Genomic DNA, 17259 nt, shown 5'->3' with positions numbered 1-17259 from the left:
AAACTTGAATACAGGTGCTTTTGTTCAGTGCCTTGTATTGTTTTCTGACCTGTTGGCTCCAGGCATGTTCTGTCCTAAAACCTGATCACATCTGTGTAAACTAAGCATTGTATCTGAAAGAATAACTAAAATTTACCTGTAAGAATATAGGATAGCAGTCCTACTGACACTGTCCGTATATTGTGTTACCTACTGAGAGGAAGTATATTGTCCCCTGCTGAGGGGTACAGTTTGAAACAAACCAAAGAAATCAAAAGGCCTTAATTGCACTACAGATAGAATCTTTCCTTGCTGTTTCTGAGATGATATCCAAAACTTTGCAGTTCCAGAATTTGGAAAGAAGAGTGCTAGCTTTAAGTCTATTTTAAATGTGAATAAGCAGGAAGGGCAGGAAACCAAATATTGCACCTCCAAAAAAATACACTCACTTCTAAAATTTACCTATTGGCATATGTTAAGTAGGATATATAATCATTACTTGGATCCCTAGGTCTGGGCTTTGTCCAGGTATTCTCTGTATTTAAAAGGAGACCAAAAAGGGGGAACCTCTTCTCTCTTGGAGATTTTTTTAAGCAGAGATCTGATATCTTGTTGGTAACAGTCTTATAGATTAAAATGTATTTAAATGCTGTCCAATTTTTTTAGTATAAATTATCCCAACTTCTAAGAGTATGTGTTCTTGACATCCTCTTTCCTTATTTTCAGCTGAGAAAAAAGTCCCAAGTGCCCCCTTTGAACATGGAGAATATGACTTTTCATGAGAGTATCCTAGTCTTGTGCATATTTATTTTATTCCAGTTGAAGACTTTTCACCCATACTGAATTTTCACAACTGTAGGCATAAGTTTTTTTAAAAAAAAAATCTAAACTAGGGACTTCCCTGGTGGCGCAGTGGTTAAGAATCCACCTGCCAATGCAGGGGACACGGGTTCAAGCCCTAGTCCGGGAAGATTCCCACATGCCGCGGAGCAACTAAGCCTGTGAGCCACAACTACTGAGCCTGCGCTCTAGAGCCTGTGAGCCACAAGTACTGAGCCCTCGTGCCACAACTGCTGAAGCCACATGCCTAGAGCCTGTGCTCCGCAACAAAGAGAAGCCACCCCAGAAGAGTAGTCCTGGCTCGCCGCAACTAGAGAAAGCCCCCGTGCAGCAACGAAGACCCAACACAGCCAAAAATAAATAAATTAATTAAAAAAAAAATCTAAGCTAGAAAATGCAATTAACTAGAAAATCTCCATTCCTTAAGCATGCCAGTTAACTGAGCTCGTATAGTTAGAAATCCGTTCTGTCCAGAAACCGCAGTTAGACTCCACAATGTGTTGCCCACTCTATCAATTGTTTACTGTTTTCCTGAAGCACTTTGAAAAGAATTCTGAAACTTGTGATTAGTGTAGCAGAAAAGAGGTACAAATGATCAGTGACATATACAAAACTGCAAGAAAAGGCATAGTGAATCACATGCCACATTCCTGAGCTATACTCATAGTTGATTCTCCAAGGAACAATTTCACCAAAAATATTCTATTGATTATTTCCTTAAGTAATGCTTTTTAAACTTTTTAAAGATTAAATATTTTAATCTTTCTAAAAATACATGCAAATAATATTTCAAGCACCTATATACTGACCACCCAGATTTATTAGATCTTTACATTTTGCTTTATTTGACTCAGGTTTTTGGGTTTTGGGGGTTTTTTTAATTACCTTTTTTTTTTTTTTTTTTGCCACGCCATGCGGCATGTGGGATCTTAGCTCCCCGACCAGGGATCGAACCCATGCTCCCTGCATTGAGAGCATGGAGTCTTAACCACTGGACTGCCAGGGAAGTCCCTTTTTTTTTTTTTTTTTTTTTTTTTTTAAGAAATAAAACATTAAAGATGAAGTCTCTCAATACTCTTTAATTAGAATTTCATATATGGGTTTTTATTGTTCCCCTTGGGCCTCTTGATTTTCTTTCTGCTATAGTTAATTGAGAAAGACTTAGAGGGATAAATATTTCGATATCTGAAGTTTCTTTATTTGATTTCTTATTTTTAAAAAATTAAATACAACTTGGTGTATTCAGATAAAATGAAGAATTTTTTTCATTTAGTGTTTAAGATAACTTTTCCTGGGGATATAAATGAGTGATTTGAGGGACTTTGTAAAGTACAACCATGTTTTGCTTAGTTCAGAAATGTTTTCAGCAGTATAGCAAATCTTTCAGAAGTTTTATGTGCCTTATATTGTTGGAATAGCCGTATTTCCCATCTTTTACCAAAGAAAGCCTTTTTCACACAGTACAAATAATTAAAATGCTTACACAAACTCCCATGTCTGATATTTTCAAGTAATTTTATGGCAATCACAGTTGTAAAAAAAAAACCAAAAAACAAAACAGCAAAGAAAACTCTGATTAAAGGAGGTTTAGATTCAAGAAAGTAATTAACTGCAAATTGGCTTTTTACTGTAATTAGATAAGTGTTGACCAGCAGATACATAAGACTTGGTTATGTCTGTCTTGTAAGCTCCTAAGAGGCTAGGTTAACATCTTTTACATCTTCATTGTGTAACCTCACCCCACCCCCATGTAATTAAGAATTCAATAAAATTTACCAGCTAGTAGAACTCTACCTATAGAACAACGAAAATTAAGGTAGCATTTTAGTATTTGGTCAGATTTTTCAGACCTGTGTTCTTGTCCCAGCCAGTAAAACTAACTACATAATATTTGGCAAGCACAATTAGGAATTTTTTTTTTTTTTTTTAGGAATTTTTTAAATGAGCACAATAAGATTAGATTATATATCCTTCTAAATTCATGACTCCCCTTTTTATTTTGGAGTCTACATTTATGATCTATTTTTACAGCTAGACCTTTGAAAAGGGGTGAAATTGAGACTTTATTATAGCACAAATCAATTTCCTTGTTCAAAAACCAAAGATCCTTACAGATTACATTGTTTCATTGGAATTTTTAAAAATTATTACTCGAGTGTAACTGGATCATTAACTGGGACTTGAAATATTTTGTTTAAAAATAAATGAGTTTTAAGAAAAGATTTTAACTTTCCTTAAATGGTCTTTGTCACTTTCTACCATAAAATTGTGAACAGTATTTCTAGCACCTTGTTTACCAGCCTGTTCTGTAGCTCTGTGGTTTTGGGGAATAGAACTGGTAGTGTCAGAGAAAAAGCTCAAATTAAGTAAAGATTCTTAAATTTTCTGTTTGTTTGCTGGAATTAGGTAGCATCTCACAGCTAGCTACATTTTAGTTAAATATAAAATTCAAATTCAGTTGTGGGGGGAGCTCTTTAGTTCTAAAGATCGTAAAATATAAAAATGAATTCCTAAAGTGAAAACTTTAGGAGAAAGATGCTTTAAATTGTAAACATTCTAGAAGTTCAGAAGGCTTTCTACAAGCGGCACCCATTACATAAACAAGTACAAGTCATAGTCCAGACCCTTGAAGCTCTGCTGTTGCCTTTGAAAGGCTTTCTTTAAAATCTCTAGGTGCAGAAATAGAGCAAGCTATTTAAAAGAAAAAAAAAAGCACAGGAGGAACCAATCTTGGAGCAGAGTATGCCCAGTACTAATTTTCTTCTACACTCTCCTTGAATTTTTCCTTTTGCTTTGTTATAATCTGTGAAAGATTAATAAATTTTGATAAGCATCTTTTAAACATGTAATGTTAATAACCAGTTATTTATATCAGTATGAATTATTTCAGCAATACTGCTTTTCTCAGAACACCTGAGAATAACTATGCCAAAAAGTTTGGATTAGGGAATATAATGATCATTTTGCAATTTGAAGCACTTTGGAGGATAGGACAGCCCAGGGGAGGTGCTAAAGTAGAAGCACATGAGGAGACTGAAGGGGAAGGACTAAGAGGTGTGCGAGAAGGACATGGAAATACAGTATTTCAAATTTTTGCCTAGCATTCACTCTTCCAAAAGATAATAGAGCAGAAACATCTTCCTCTTCTGTTGTACTCTCTGATTTCCTGTTGTTGGGATCCAGAGCTCAGGCTAATACTATTTGGATTATAAGGAAGCTGTACTGTCAGGTAATTGGACTTATGTGGACTAGCCTAAAGATATCACCACGGTCTGAACAGTACTGTCCAATAGAAACATAATGTATAACACACATATAATTTTAAATGTTCTAGTAGCAACATTTTAAACATAAAAAGACACAGGTAAGATTAAGTTTAGTATATTTAATGCAGTATATCCAGAATATCATTTCAATGTGTGATCAATATAAAAAAACATTAATGAGATGTTTTACTTTTTTTTTCATACTAAATCTTCAAAATCTGTTGTGTATTTTACACTTACAGCATGTCTCAGTTCACACTAGCTGCCTTCTAAGTGTTCTACCAGTGGCTATCATTTTGGATAGTGCAGATCTAGAACATAGTTTAGAATGAAAATATTTCCCAACAGAACACAGTCTAGGAACTCATTTGACCTCTCTGAGCCTTGGTTTCCCCTTCTGTAAAAGTAGCCGTTTGCACTAGGTGAGCTCTAAGATTTCTTCCAGTTCCAGCATTATATGTGTCTGAGAAATGAACGAATAAAATTTATGGTATTTATGGTATCAACAATATCCCACAGAATTTTCCTTCCTTCCTTCCTCCCTCCCTCCCTCCCTCCCTCCCTCCCTCTCTCCCTCTCTCTCTCTCTCCTTCTTTCTCTCTTTCCACACCACGCAGCTTGTGGGATCTTAGTTCCCCGACCAGGGATTGAACCTGGGCCCCAGCAATGAAAGCACCAAGTCCTAACCACTGGACCGCCAGGGAATTCCCTGAATTTCTTCTTTTATAATTAAGCATTGATCAGATTCAATGAAGAATATTTTATTTGAGCATAAGCTAGTAAGTGGTAGAGCTGAGATTCAAACAAGGTCTGTGTTTATCACAAAGCTTGTGTTCTCTCCACTATACTGTATAGCCTCCCTCTCAGTCCCAGGAATTTTCACAATGTCAAAATAGGAGATAAAATGTTGAGATTAATTCCATTTCAGGAAGCAGCAGCTTCACTGTTGAATACAGATAACCCTCTAGTGTGTTTACTAATTATTATGAGATAATTTAATCATTTCTTTCTCACATTCCTTTTCTGGACCACCAGACCTTATTAATGTATTAATTAATGTTACTGATCTCATACTCTTCTTTGACCAGTCCCATGGCCCGTCTCTTCCCCTTGACTTTCATGCTGGTATACAGTGAGGACAGCCAGAAAGTAGCATTTGGGTAAAACAAATTGTTAAGTTGTTCGACTATAAGATCAATAAGCCTGACAGCCTCAAGAAAAGGTTTGCAGTGAGAATTTGACTCAACAGTGATTGAGGAGGAGAGAGGTTCTTCTTCATCTATATATTTTACCTAATTCCCAAGGTAAAGACTCTTCTTAGGTTGCAAACTAGTGAGCTACATGCAGGCCAAAGGTGTGTTTTCACATCGTATTCTCTCTTTTTTTTGGCAAAGGAGTAAACGTTTAAAAATTGGGAGATTTCACAGTAAATTATAGATTTTCTGTTTCTCTTGAAAAATGAGAAGATCTAGCAGCACTGGGCTCACATCTTTCCTGAGGATGATTAACTGCTGCCTTCCTGAGATGGGGCCTGGTGTATGCCAGTGCCCGAACCCCAACCGGTCGTCCTGTATTCTCCCACTGCTCTCATTTTGCATTTCCTGCCTGGGCCTGTAGATATTTGAACTTGTGACCCATGTATTATAGTGTACCTGATAGAACCCTCAGAATTCTAACTTATTTGCTGCACTTGCTGTTCTGTGGACAGTCAGTTTAAAGCTTATGAAGAGAGATTACAGTGTGTTAAATCATGTATTACAAGCAATTCCTAGACAGTGTTTAGAATGGTCATAAATCCTTCACAAAGGGAAGGGAATAAATATTTGTCAAAGACCTTACACTTTACAGTGTGATATTTACTCAGTCATAATTCTGAATGGTAAGTAGTATTATCATTTTATTTATTAGGAAAATGAAGCCAAAGTCACATAGCTAGGAAGGGGTAAAGCTGGGATTCAGATCCCAATCAGTCTTTTTCTCCAAAGCTCCTGCTTTTTCCACTGTAATGTGGTGCCTCCCTCTCAGTCTCAGGAATTGTTCCCAGTGTCTAGATTATATTCTCTGCGTCCAGCATGCATACTGCCACTTTATCGGCAGGAAAAGCATTTTCATTCTAACATGCACTGCCATTTTTATATTAGAAAAGTTCACAGGCGCTAGATACATAGTTCCTTTGCTTATAGTTAGTTGCTTGTGCTGCTTGACAGTTGCTAAAGGAATCAATGCAGTATTCTGAGCTGTCTCTATTAGCAAAGGAGAGGGCTTTTTTTTTCTTTGATGCTGTCCCTAACCCATTCCCTTTGCTGGACATATAATCTCTTCTAACTGGCAATAGAAGCATCTGTTAAATATTTTATTTTTTCCATTCAGAAAGCATTTATGCTATACACCTCTGATCAGTGATCTTGGAAGAAATTCCAAAGGACAGGATATTTCCCTTTAAGAATTCATATTCTTTAAAAAAAAAAAAAACAACTAGAGGGAAAAGTATGTAACAAATTGACACCTATAAGAAAGTGAACTATACAAAAAATGGCAAGGAGATACAGATAAAGATGATTGCTGAAGGGAAGTAGTTACAGCTGATAACTAAATCATTTAGTTATCATCAAAGTCCAGCTATGCTACAACTCATCAGGAAGCAGAGCCCACTCTTAGATTCAGAAGTAATAGAGACATACATCATGTGGTATTAAAACTGTGGCGTGGGAGGTCTTAGCCTGTTCTTAGATCAAACCCTGAGGCCGAACACACTATGAGTAATAATAATAAAAATAACTTGAACTTCTAACCCATAACAAGCACAGTTTTAAAATCTGACTCTGAAGAAATATTTACAGACATTCAGCAAATAATTTCTTTCCTTCTTCCATGGTTTGCATTACATAAGCTATTGGATTATCTACTCTTTTCCTTAGTAGCTTAGGTCATTATTAGAGGTCCTAAGGTTGTATCAGCCTCTGGTTGATGATCACATTTTCAGTCTGTTTTTAACATGATTTTCATATAACAGACAAGTTAGCAAGTTCTAGACATTGCCTATGCTTTTGTACTCAGTCCCTTATTTTCTGCTTCCTGCTTAGGTTCTTTTGTAAACATTTCACGACCACCATCAATATTTATTAAACCTGTCTGTATGTAGGTTGGGATGCTGGGGCCAGGGATCCCAACACAGTCTCACACACAGTCTCGTTTGTTCACTTAAGTATTGTTTTCATTTGTAAAAGGTGTACAATAAATATTGATTTGATTCTGGAGTTGTCTTTTTAACATTTTTAGATTTAGACTGTTGCACATCTTACAAACAGCTATTGGTTTATATAAATAAAAGATGTTTTTGCTGCTAACTAGAAAACTGTTTCCTTGCACTGTCTTTAAAATGTTAGTGTATTATAATTTAATTGCTTAGACTCAAGGCTGATTGTAGGCATGATTGTGAAGTAGGGGACCTTGGTGCTCTTTCCATCCAGCTCTGGTCACTGCCCTGTGTAGCAGAGTGCTTAGTCTCTCTCCCCATCCTGACTTATGAGGGTGTCTGACTTCACTCCTCATGGTATATTCTGAGGACATGTTTTGTATGCCATTAAACGTCAGTAGGTTGATCAGGTAGTGTGGTGGACATGGTTGTTGTCTACTCGGATAATCTCTTTTCAATTGTCAGAGAAACTGCCATCACAAAATTATTTTCTTTTCATTTTTGTACCTCAACTTTCCTGGCCATCTTGTTGAAATGTGTCAACTTATAGATAAATTATATTTTAATTATGAAAATAGTTATTCTTACTTAAGGAAATGACCAATGGTTTTTTTCCTACAATGTTTTGGACTAGGTCTTTATACAAAAGCAATCATGTATAATGAGACTAGAACTCTGAAGTAGCTATTTTTTATCTGTTTTTGTTGTATCACATTAATAATACACTTTTCTATGAATATTCAGCAAATACATCTGTCTTAATTTTTTTCTTGTGTCTTAACAGAAGGAGAATATGTTAAAATGTTTATGCGAGGTCGACCAATTACAATGTTCATTCCTTCTGATGTTGACAACTATGATGACATCAGAACAGAGCTGCCTCCTGAGAAGCTCAAACTGGAGTGGGTGTATCCTTTTCTATTGTGACAGCAGATTTGTTTGCTTTGTCTTTAGTTTAAGAAAAATTAGTTTACGTGACCTCTATCAAAATTGTCTTTATGCCAAAAAAAGTAAATGTAATAAACATAGCAACCACTTGAGAAAGTAAGGAGATGTCATCTCTAATCCTTTCACATATTACATGTATTTTGCTATTAGCAATTTAAAACCACCAAAATTAATATTTTCAGATAGGGTAAACAGTATCCTACGAACATCGAGGCAGGTGCTTGTGGTGTGGTAGAAGAGACGTCAGATTAGAATTGGAAGGCTAGTGTTTGAGTCTTGGCTCTGCCACTTATCCCTAATGAACCTTACTTCCTTCACTTATAAAAAGATGTTAATAATCCCTATCTCACAGGTCCATTGTAAGAATTAAGTAAGAAAACATCAGTTAAGCATTTTGTAAGCTGTGAAATAATGTGAATTATTTTATTAAGAGCTCAGATTAGCAAGGTGGATTCTAATTTGAGAATTAACTTCTTCACCACCAGACTTTTTAAAAAAATGAGTATATAAAACAAAGTGCTCCTTATTTCACTTAGAAAGTCTCATTTCTCTTAGACCCTCTAAGAAACTCTCAGTGAAGCAGAAGGAGCTAATAGTTTGAACTCTGCTTTCTGCCTTCATTCTCCTACATCCTCCTCCCCGACACCTTGAATCAGTTCCTCCTTTTGGCGGAAATTAGCTTGAGAAAACTCACCAATCCTGTTATTCTGTACAACTTCTTAGTGGACACTCTGCCTGTACCAGACTGTGCCTGGCTATCTCTTATTCATCATGTAGGTCAAGCCTAAGTGTCACTTTGTCAGATAGCCCTTCTTCTGATCTCTCTCTTTTTCTCTCTCCATTTAAATTAGATACTCCTTTTATGCTTTCTCCTAGCATCCTGTTATTTTTCTTTCCACAATTTCTAATGATATATTTCGTGTTAATTTTTGTCACCTTGCAAAGCATAACCTCTAGAGACATAGGCCCACATTTGTTCAGATGTGTGTTCAACTCTGTGCCTGACACATATTAGGAGCACAATATGTATTTGTTTGTTGAATGAGGAAACTAAGATTTAAGCATAATAAAAGTTCTTGGGGTTCCACAAGGGCTAATGGCAGGACATGAGTTTTCTAGTTCCATTCCAGTCCTCTTTTCTTATACCTTCCTGATTCCCTTAAGTATCCATGAAAAAATTGTTTATTTAAACTTTGAAAATTATGTTTATTAAAAACCTTGACTCTTTTAAGATATGGTTATCGAGGAAAGGACTGTCGAGCTAATGTTTACCTTCTTCCTACCGGGGAAATCGTTTATTTCATAGCATCAGTAGTAGTACTATTTAATTATGAGGAGAGAACTCAACGACACTACCTGGGTCATACAGACTGTGTGAAATGGTTGGTATTGTTTACATTTGTTCATTTTTTAATTTCATGCTCTTATTTTTTAAATCTGGATTTTTATTGGAAATGATTTCCTATGGAAAACTCAGAACTTAAGGATATTATGGGCATTCTGTAGATAATTTCAGAAAGAAAAAAAAGACTTACAGGCCTCCAAAATGGTTGGTGTGATATCCACTGCAATAAAACGTATCATCTATAAATCTCAATTGGGACCTCTTCTTCTTTCCCACATCTTTTATGGTCTTTTTCTTCTGGCCTATAACATCAAATATATGTGGGGCATTCTAGACTTTTACATACTTCTGAGAGTGATTATTGGTTACTAAATATTTCTCAAGGATTTATTTTATGTAGGTAAATTTTGAACTTGATGCTTTTGGGGGGAGAGGGAATCATGGCTGAATAAGGATTAAAGTATCCCATAGGGTGTCAAACTGTAAAAAAGTGAGAACTCCTTTTATATGCTTGGCATGTTTTTAAAGTACTCAATTAATTTTACTACTTCTTAGTTAACTTTAATTATCTATTGCTTAAATTCATTACTTTCCAACATTTAAAATCTTCTATGTCTGTACTATTCTGGCAACTATATCTTTATCTAGAAAAAAATTATGCTAATATATATTAGACTATTAAAATATTATATAGATTGTTAAACTTTTAGAGATGATTAAAATATTGCCTTTTTCACTAGAAGAATAATATGTGTACAGAATTACTTATTTATTACAACATCATTTGTGATAGAAAAAATTGGAAACAGCCTAAATATCTTTTAGCTGGGGACTAGTAACATTGTGGTGTACCTATAGGTTACCATGCAGCTATAAAGAAAGAATAAGGTTGGATGGACTTGGAGATTATCTTACTGAGTGAAGTAAGTCAGAAAGAGAAAGACAAATACCATATGATATCACTTATATGTGGAATCTAAAATACAACACAAATGAACATATCTACAAAACAGAAACAGACTCACAGACATAGAGAACAGACTTGGGGTTGCCAAGGGGAAGATGGGGTTGGGGAGGAAAGGAGTGGGAGTTTGGGATTAGCAGACCCAAGCTACTATATAGAGGATGGATAAACAACAAGGTCCTATTGTATAGCACAGGGAATTATTCAATATCCTGTGATAGGGAGCTTCCCTGGTGGCGCAGTGGTTGAGAATCTGCCTGCCAATGCAGGGGACACGGGTTCGAGCCCTGGTCTGGGAAGATCCCACATGCCGCGGAGCAACTGGGCCCGTGAGCCACAATTACTGAGCCTGCGCGTCTGGAGCCTGTGCTCCGCAACAAGAGAGGCCGCGATAGTGAGAGGCCCGCGCACCGCGATGAAGAGTGGCCCCTGCTTGCCACAACTAGAGAAAGCCCTCGCACAGAAACGAAGACCCAACACAGCCAAAAATAAATAAATAAATAAATTTAAAACGCACCTCATAAAAAATTTTTAAAAATTTAAAAATAAAAAAATATCCTGTGATAAACTATAATGGAAATGAATATGAAAAAGAATATATATGTGTATAACTGAATCACTTTGCTCTGCAGCAGAAATTAACACAACATTGCAAATCAACTATACTTCAATAAAATTTTTTTAAAAAAGAAAGAATGAGGAAGGTCTTTGTGTATTAATATGGAAAGATCCCTAAGACATACTCCTAAGTATAAAATCTAAATAACAAGAAAATGTGTATGTAGTGTTCTACCATTTGTGTAAAAAGGAGGTGGAAGATAAATATTTATGTTGGCTTCCACATATGTAAAATTTTTCCAGAATTATTAATAAAAAGAAACTGATTACAGTGATTACCTGGGGTTGCAGGGAGTAGGGATAATAGCGAGGTAGATGAGATTTTAGCAGAATTTCAATATGTGTTCTTATAGCTTTTGATATTTGAGCCATGCATATATATTACCTAATCCAGCAATTTCACTTTTTAAAATGTGTTTTAAAAGATTGGGTTTTTTTGTATTTAAATTCTTTCCACAACTTTTTTTTTTTTATTATTATTTTTTTATTGGAGTATAGTCACTTTCCAATGTTGTGTTAGTTTCTACTGTACAGCAAAGTGAATCAGCTATACGTATACATATATCCCCTCTTTTTTGGATTTTAATATGGCAAAATGTTAATGTTAGGGTTTTAATTACTTTTAATATAATTGACCACAATAAAGGATGTGAACTATTTAAGTAAGAGAAAATAGAATTAAAGAAACATTGATAAACTCTAGCCTCCTTAGTAATAAAAGAAAATAAAGTGATACCATTGGACTTCCCTGGTGGTGCAGTGGTTAAGAATTCGCCTGCCAATGCAGGGACACAGGTTCGATCCCTGGTCCAGGAAGATCCCACATGCTGCGGAGCACCTAAGCCCGCGAGCCACAACTACTGAGCCTGCATGCCACAACTACTGAAGCCCGCATGCTCTAGGACCCACATGCCACAACTACTGAGCCCATGTGCTGCAACTACTGAAACCCGTGCTCTGCAACAAGAGAAGCCACCACAATGAGAAGCCTACATACTGCAACAAAGAGTAGCCCCCGCTCACCACAACTAGAGAAAGCCCACGTGCAGCAAGAAAGACCCAGAGTGGCCCCCCCAAAAAAAAAAATTGATACCATTTATACCAATCAAATTATCAAGGCATTTTAAAAGGTATAATTCTTAATATGGGGAAGTTTTAGTGATACTTTTAAAACATTTTTATTTATGACAATTTAAATTGATACTACTCTTCCCGAAAGTAATGAGCAATACATACCAAGAACAAAAAAGTTATACTCTCAGTTGCGCTTACCCCTTGGTTGCAAGATGTAGAAGAATTCTAGATATGGATGTGAAGACATCCTTTTAAAAATCTTGCTCATCACTCATATGTTTAGCATGAGAAATGTGGGCATATATTTTGCAGTATTTTTAATTTGTACTTAAAAGTTTCTGGCCCAAAGTTTAACTTAGAAGAGTTTAGTGTTAAGAACTAATTAAAAGGTTGGAGGCACTGTGTGTGAAGATGTTGACTGCCGTGTCCTTTGCAGAAAAATAGAAATGACGAAAGAGGTATTAAATCAATAATATGCATGAGGATTATGTGACAGTTGGGAAAGTACTTATGCTTTTTTTGTTTCTGTTTTCTAATTAATTTTTAAAATTTTATTTCTTATTTTTGGCTGCTTTTGGGTCTTCGTTGCTGCACGCGGGCTTCTCTCTGGTTGCGACAAGCAGGGGCTACTCTTCGTTGTGGTGTGCAGGCTTCTCACTGTGGTGGCTTCTCTTGTTGGGAGCACAGGCTGTAGGCACACGGGCTTCAGTAGTTGTGGCACACGCGCTCAGTAGTTGTGGCTCGCGGGCTGTAGAGCGCAGGCTCAGTAGTTGTGGCGCATGGGCTTAGTTGCTCTGTGGAATGTGGGATCTTCCCGGACCAGGGCTTGAATCCGTGTCCCCTGCATTGGCAGGCAGATTCTTAACCACTGCGCCACCAGGGAAGCCCATGCTTATGTTTTAATAAAGTAAAATTACACAATGCAATATTGCATCTTCACTGTAATAAAACCATGTGAATATTTATTCCTAGGTGCAGGACTAGAAAGGAACTTGAACAAATGAGAACAGTTTAATTTATCATGCCACAATTATGAGTAAATATTTTCTTCAGATTTAGTGTTCTGATAATTTGTTCAGTTTAACAAAGAAGGAAGTAGTACAGCTGAAAACTTAGAAAAGAAATCCTTTAGGTAATTGATGTTTATTTGATTTGCTAAAGAAAATAAAACAAATGGGTCACGTTGAGATTTTTTTAATGATTAAAAACTATTTGTTTGAAAAATGTTGATACTTAGGCATATTTCTGCTGTTTTATGTCTTTCCTGTATTTAAAATTGTTGTTAATACTGCTTTTTAGCCTTGCTATACATCCTGACAAAATTAGGATTGCAACTGGACAGATAGCTGGAGTGGATAAGGATGGAAGGGTGAGTGGCACAGTTTTATGCATTCTGTACCTAGTGATATTGATATTAGAATGGAATTGATTGTAATTTTAACCATAACTCATTTATTTTATTCTCTTAAAACTTAACTATTAAGGGATTTCTAGTGTAAGCAGGGAAAAAAATATTAGGATGTAATAACATTCCAAAAAAACAAAAGAGAGTCAAAGTAAAAATTTTTTTTCAAAAAAAAATAAGTGTTCTCCCTAAGGAAACTATTTACTTGTAAAAATGGGAGAACTGATAAGCTTGTTAAAAAAATTTTTTTAAACATAGAATAATTTATCAATGTTTCCCTAAATTGATGAATCCCTTGATTTTATATATGACTAGAAATGATAACACTTAAAATTTTTCAGTTAGTATTCAGTACTGTTAAATTGGCTTATATAACAAATCCCTTATTTGTAAGGATCAACAGTGAATATTAATGATGACTGATTAGCATGTATATGACTACTCATGACATTTTCTGACTTAAAGTTTCTTTAAAGAAAAAGAATTTGGAGGGGTTATATTGGATGACTTTTAAGACCCCTTCCAGTTGTAAATTCTATTTAAGGACTGTTTGCTTAGCAATTTATTGGACACTGATTCTTTTAAAAAGTATTATTTTCTCAGGAATGAAAGTAATGCTAAAAGCAGGATTTCCAGAGCAAATTTGCTGGTGTTACAATCCTGACTCCACCTTTTAATAGCTGGATAACTATAGCCAAGTTATTATCTCCATTTCAATTTCCTCATCTGTTAAATGGTGGTTATAATAAATAGCACCTAACCCATAGGTCTGTGAGAATTAAATGAATTAATACATGTAATAAACTTAGAATAGTATATAACACATAGTAAATACTCAAATCATTTGCTGCTACTGTTATCACTTTTGTTATTTCCTTATTTTCATGGTATGAGAAGAAAATACCTGCTCAAGATTCTTTGGGGGCATATGTTAACAGTTCTTGTGGGAGCGGTATTTATTTTCATCTCCCTAAATACTAGTTGTCTTGCTGTCTTGTGTTTTTCCCCTTGTTTCTGCAGCCCCTGCAACCCCATGTCAGAGTGTGGGATTCAGTTAGTCTATCTACACTGCAGATTATTGGACTTGGAACTTTTGAGCGTGGAGTAGGATGCCTGGATTTCTCAAAAGCAGTAAGTATTTAAGGGAGTTAGCCAGCTGCACAAAGACACAGAAAAGAAGTTAAGCTCAGTTTTGTTTGTGTCTGTGTTCATAGAAAGTGATAATTGAATTGAAAAATTAGATGTTAGCTATTGCTTAACAATGGCCAGCATTTTAACCTAAGTGCTAAAGTACTTTGGTTTAGATAGGATCCAGGATATTTCGCTTAATTATACTTACTTTGTTCTGTCCTAAAATAGGATTCTAATGTAATAGCAGGAAATGGTTAAAGGAATGCATACATAGCATAGTAAAATTGAAACAAGCAATAAGATGTGCTTTTGCTTCAGCTTGAATCATGGAGATCTATTTTATTTAGAAAATGTACAGACGTGAAACTTGGCCAGTTCTGCCACAAGTATTGTCTTTTCTTAATGTCATATTGGAGTAAAGGAAACAATCAGACCTTTTGTGTTCACTAAAATCATGAATTGTTTTGGTTCTGAATTGATGACAGCATGATTTTTTTTTAATTAATTTATTTATTTATGTATTTAATTTTGGCTGCGTTGGGTCTTCGTTGCTGCGTACGGGCTTTCTTTAGTGGCAACGAGCGGGGGCTACTCTTCCTTGCGGTGTGCGGGCTTCTCATTGCGGTGGCTTCTCTTGTTGGGGAGCACAGGCTCTAGGCGCTCAGGCTTCAGTAGTTGTGGCTCGTGGGCTCTAGAGTGCAGGCTCAGTAGTTGTGGTGCACGGGCTCAGTTGCTTTGCGGCATGTGGGATCTTCCCGGACCAGGACTCGAACCCGTGTCCCCTGCACTGGCAGGCAGATTGTTAACCACTGCGCCACCAGGGAAGCCCCGACAGCATGATTTTAAATTTAAGTTTAAAATTCAGTGTTCAGCCATCTTACCTAAGCCTTGAGACTTTATTTTGGGGAAAATAAAACAAGATGTTGCTCACTTAAACATTCTATTTATTCTTGAATTATATGTAATTATTATAGAGTATACAGGAAAACTTCTTTATTTTAGGTTCATAATTTTTAATTTCAAATACAAATATCCCTCCAGATTTTATTGGGCCTCATTCATGCTTTAGAATATATTTATGTATTCATATTATCTCTTCAGTTCCTAACTGTCAGCAGCTATATTCTGGATTATGGGTGTTTTGTGGGACATGGAGGAGCAAGGGACATTTTTAGAGCAGAAAGATCAATTTGGGTGGATATAGGAACTTTACTTGCAGGCCCTGAATGTCAAGGGGTATAATGAGTCAGGAATTGGGAGAAAGGCATTTAGAAAAGGAGATGAGAGGACAGAAGGGAAATACTTTTACTACCTTTTTTACCCCCCAAAATCTCTATAACAGGAACTGTTGTCATCTTGTTGATACCATTGTTACAGTGTTAAGACTATCTTCGATTGCCTCACACTCTGACTTTTCCTCATTTAGATGATCATTCCAATACAGGATAAAAGAAAGATAAAGAGGAAAGTAAGCTCTGCCCTTCCTCGGTACCTCTCACTTATCACCACAATATTTCTTTGTTCCATAGACATCATAAGGCATATACTACAAATGCTACTAGAAAAAAAATAATCTTTTAGTATCATCCACAGTTCTTTTTCTTAAACTGGGAGGCATTAGTTATGTTTTTATCTTGTTTATTCATGTTAATGTAACTCAGGTATATCATGGAAAACAAATAGGAAAACTTTAAAATAGCCATTAATTTTAGCTTGTTCTATCAAACTACCAAAATTTAGGAGCAAAGTTATAAAATTATATACATTTCACATCTACCTCAAAGGAAAATACTTTAAATGCAGTCAGACTACTTTAAAGCAGAAAATACTTTAAGATGCAGAAGGGACTAGGGTATCCTCCAAATTAATTATTTGCTATCTCTGAATAATAGAAGTGGCTAGATAGCAAGTGGAGATCAACCTAGGGGAAAAAATTAGAAATGGAAAAAAATTTTTTTAAGACTTTTTATTGTATTTCTGAAGAAAATACAGTCTTAGTAAATAGTATATTCATTATATTTCAAGGAACCATGAGTTTAAAGGATTTTGGATTATCTTAAACTTGGCAGTTTTAATAATATGGTATTTCTTTTTAGAAAGTCAGCCTTATCTGAAAATTTTTAAATGCCTATTTAAATTGACTTTTCTTTAGGATTCAGGTGTTCATTTATGTGTTATCGATGACTCCAATGAACATATGCTTACTGTGTGGGATTGGCAGAAGAAATCAAAAGGAGCAGAAATAAAGGTAAAAACATTTTAATTGGGTATTATCTTTTAGAATACATTATTTGTTTTGTAAATCCTTGGAAGTATATTGCATATCCTTAGGTTTCAAGAAAGCACCAGCTGGCCAAATTCATCAAATTTATTGATTTGTCATTATTCTTATGGTAGTCAGTTTTAAGATACAGTAGTCAAGCAGCTTCAACCACTTTCAGTGATATTTCAGACACATTGTACTACTGAAATGCCAAAGTAGTTGGATGTGTA

The 17259-nt window shown here is 35.6% G+C and overlaps 1 protein-coding gene across 7 annotated transcripts in view; it reads left to right on the top strand.

The window, feature by feature from the left end:
* The window catches only part of EML4 (EMAP like 4), a 159625-nt gene that overhangs the window by 99232 nt on the left and 43134 nt on the right, over positions 1-17259 (top strand). For 5 of the 7 annotated variants that reach the window (XM_036873505.1, XM_036873501.1, XM_036873502.1 and 2 more), the window contains 6 exons: positions 8066-8189; positions 9462-9611; positions 13530-13599; positions 14656-14766; positions 16193-16234; positions 16919-17014. In XM_036873505.1, coding sequence (XP_036729400.1) covers positions 8066-8189; positions 9462-9611; positions 13530-13599; positions 14656-14766; positions 16193-16234; positions 16919-17014 — 593 coding nt within the window. The remainder of the gene's footprint in view (positions 1-8065; positions 8190-9461; positions 9612-13529; positions 13600-14655; positions 14767-16192; positions 16235-16918; positions 17015-17259) is intronic. The other 2 variants (XM_036873504.1, XM_036873503.1) reach the window with 1 other exon arrangement.

Source organism: Balaenoptera musculus, chromosome 13 (genome assembly GCF_009873245.2).
Source record: "Balaenoptera musculus isolate JJ_BM4_2016_0621 chromosome 13, mBalMus1.pri.v3, whole genome shotgun sequence".
Classification (NCBI taxonomy): domain Eukaryota; kingdom Metazoa; phylum Chordata; class Mammalia; order Artiodactyla; family Balaenopteridae; genus Balaenoptera; species Balaenoptera musculus.
This window is presented reverse-complemented; position numbering and strand designations above follow the sequence as displayed.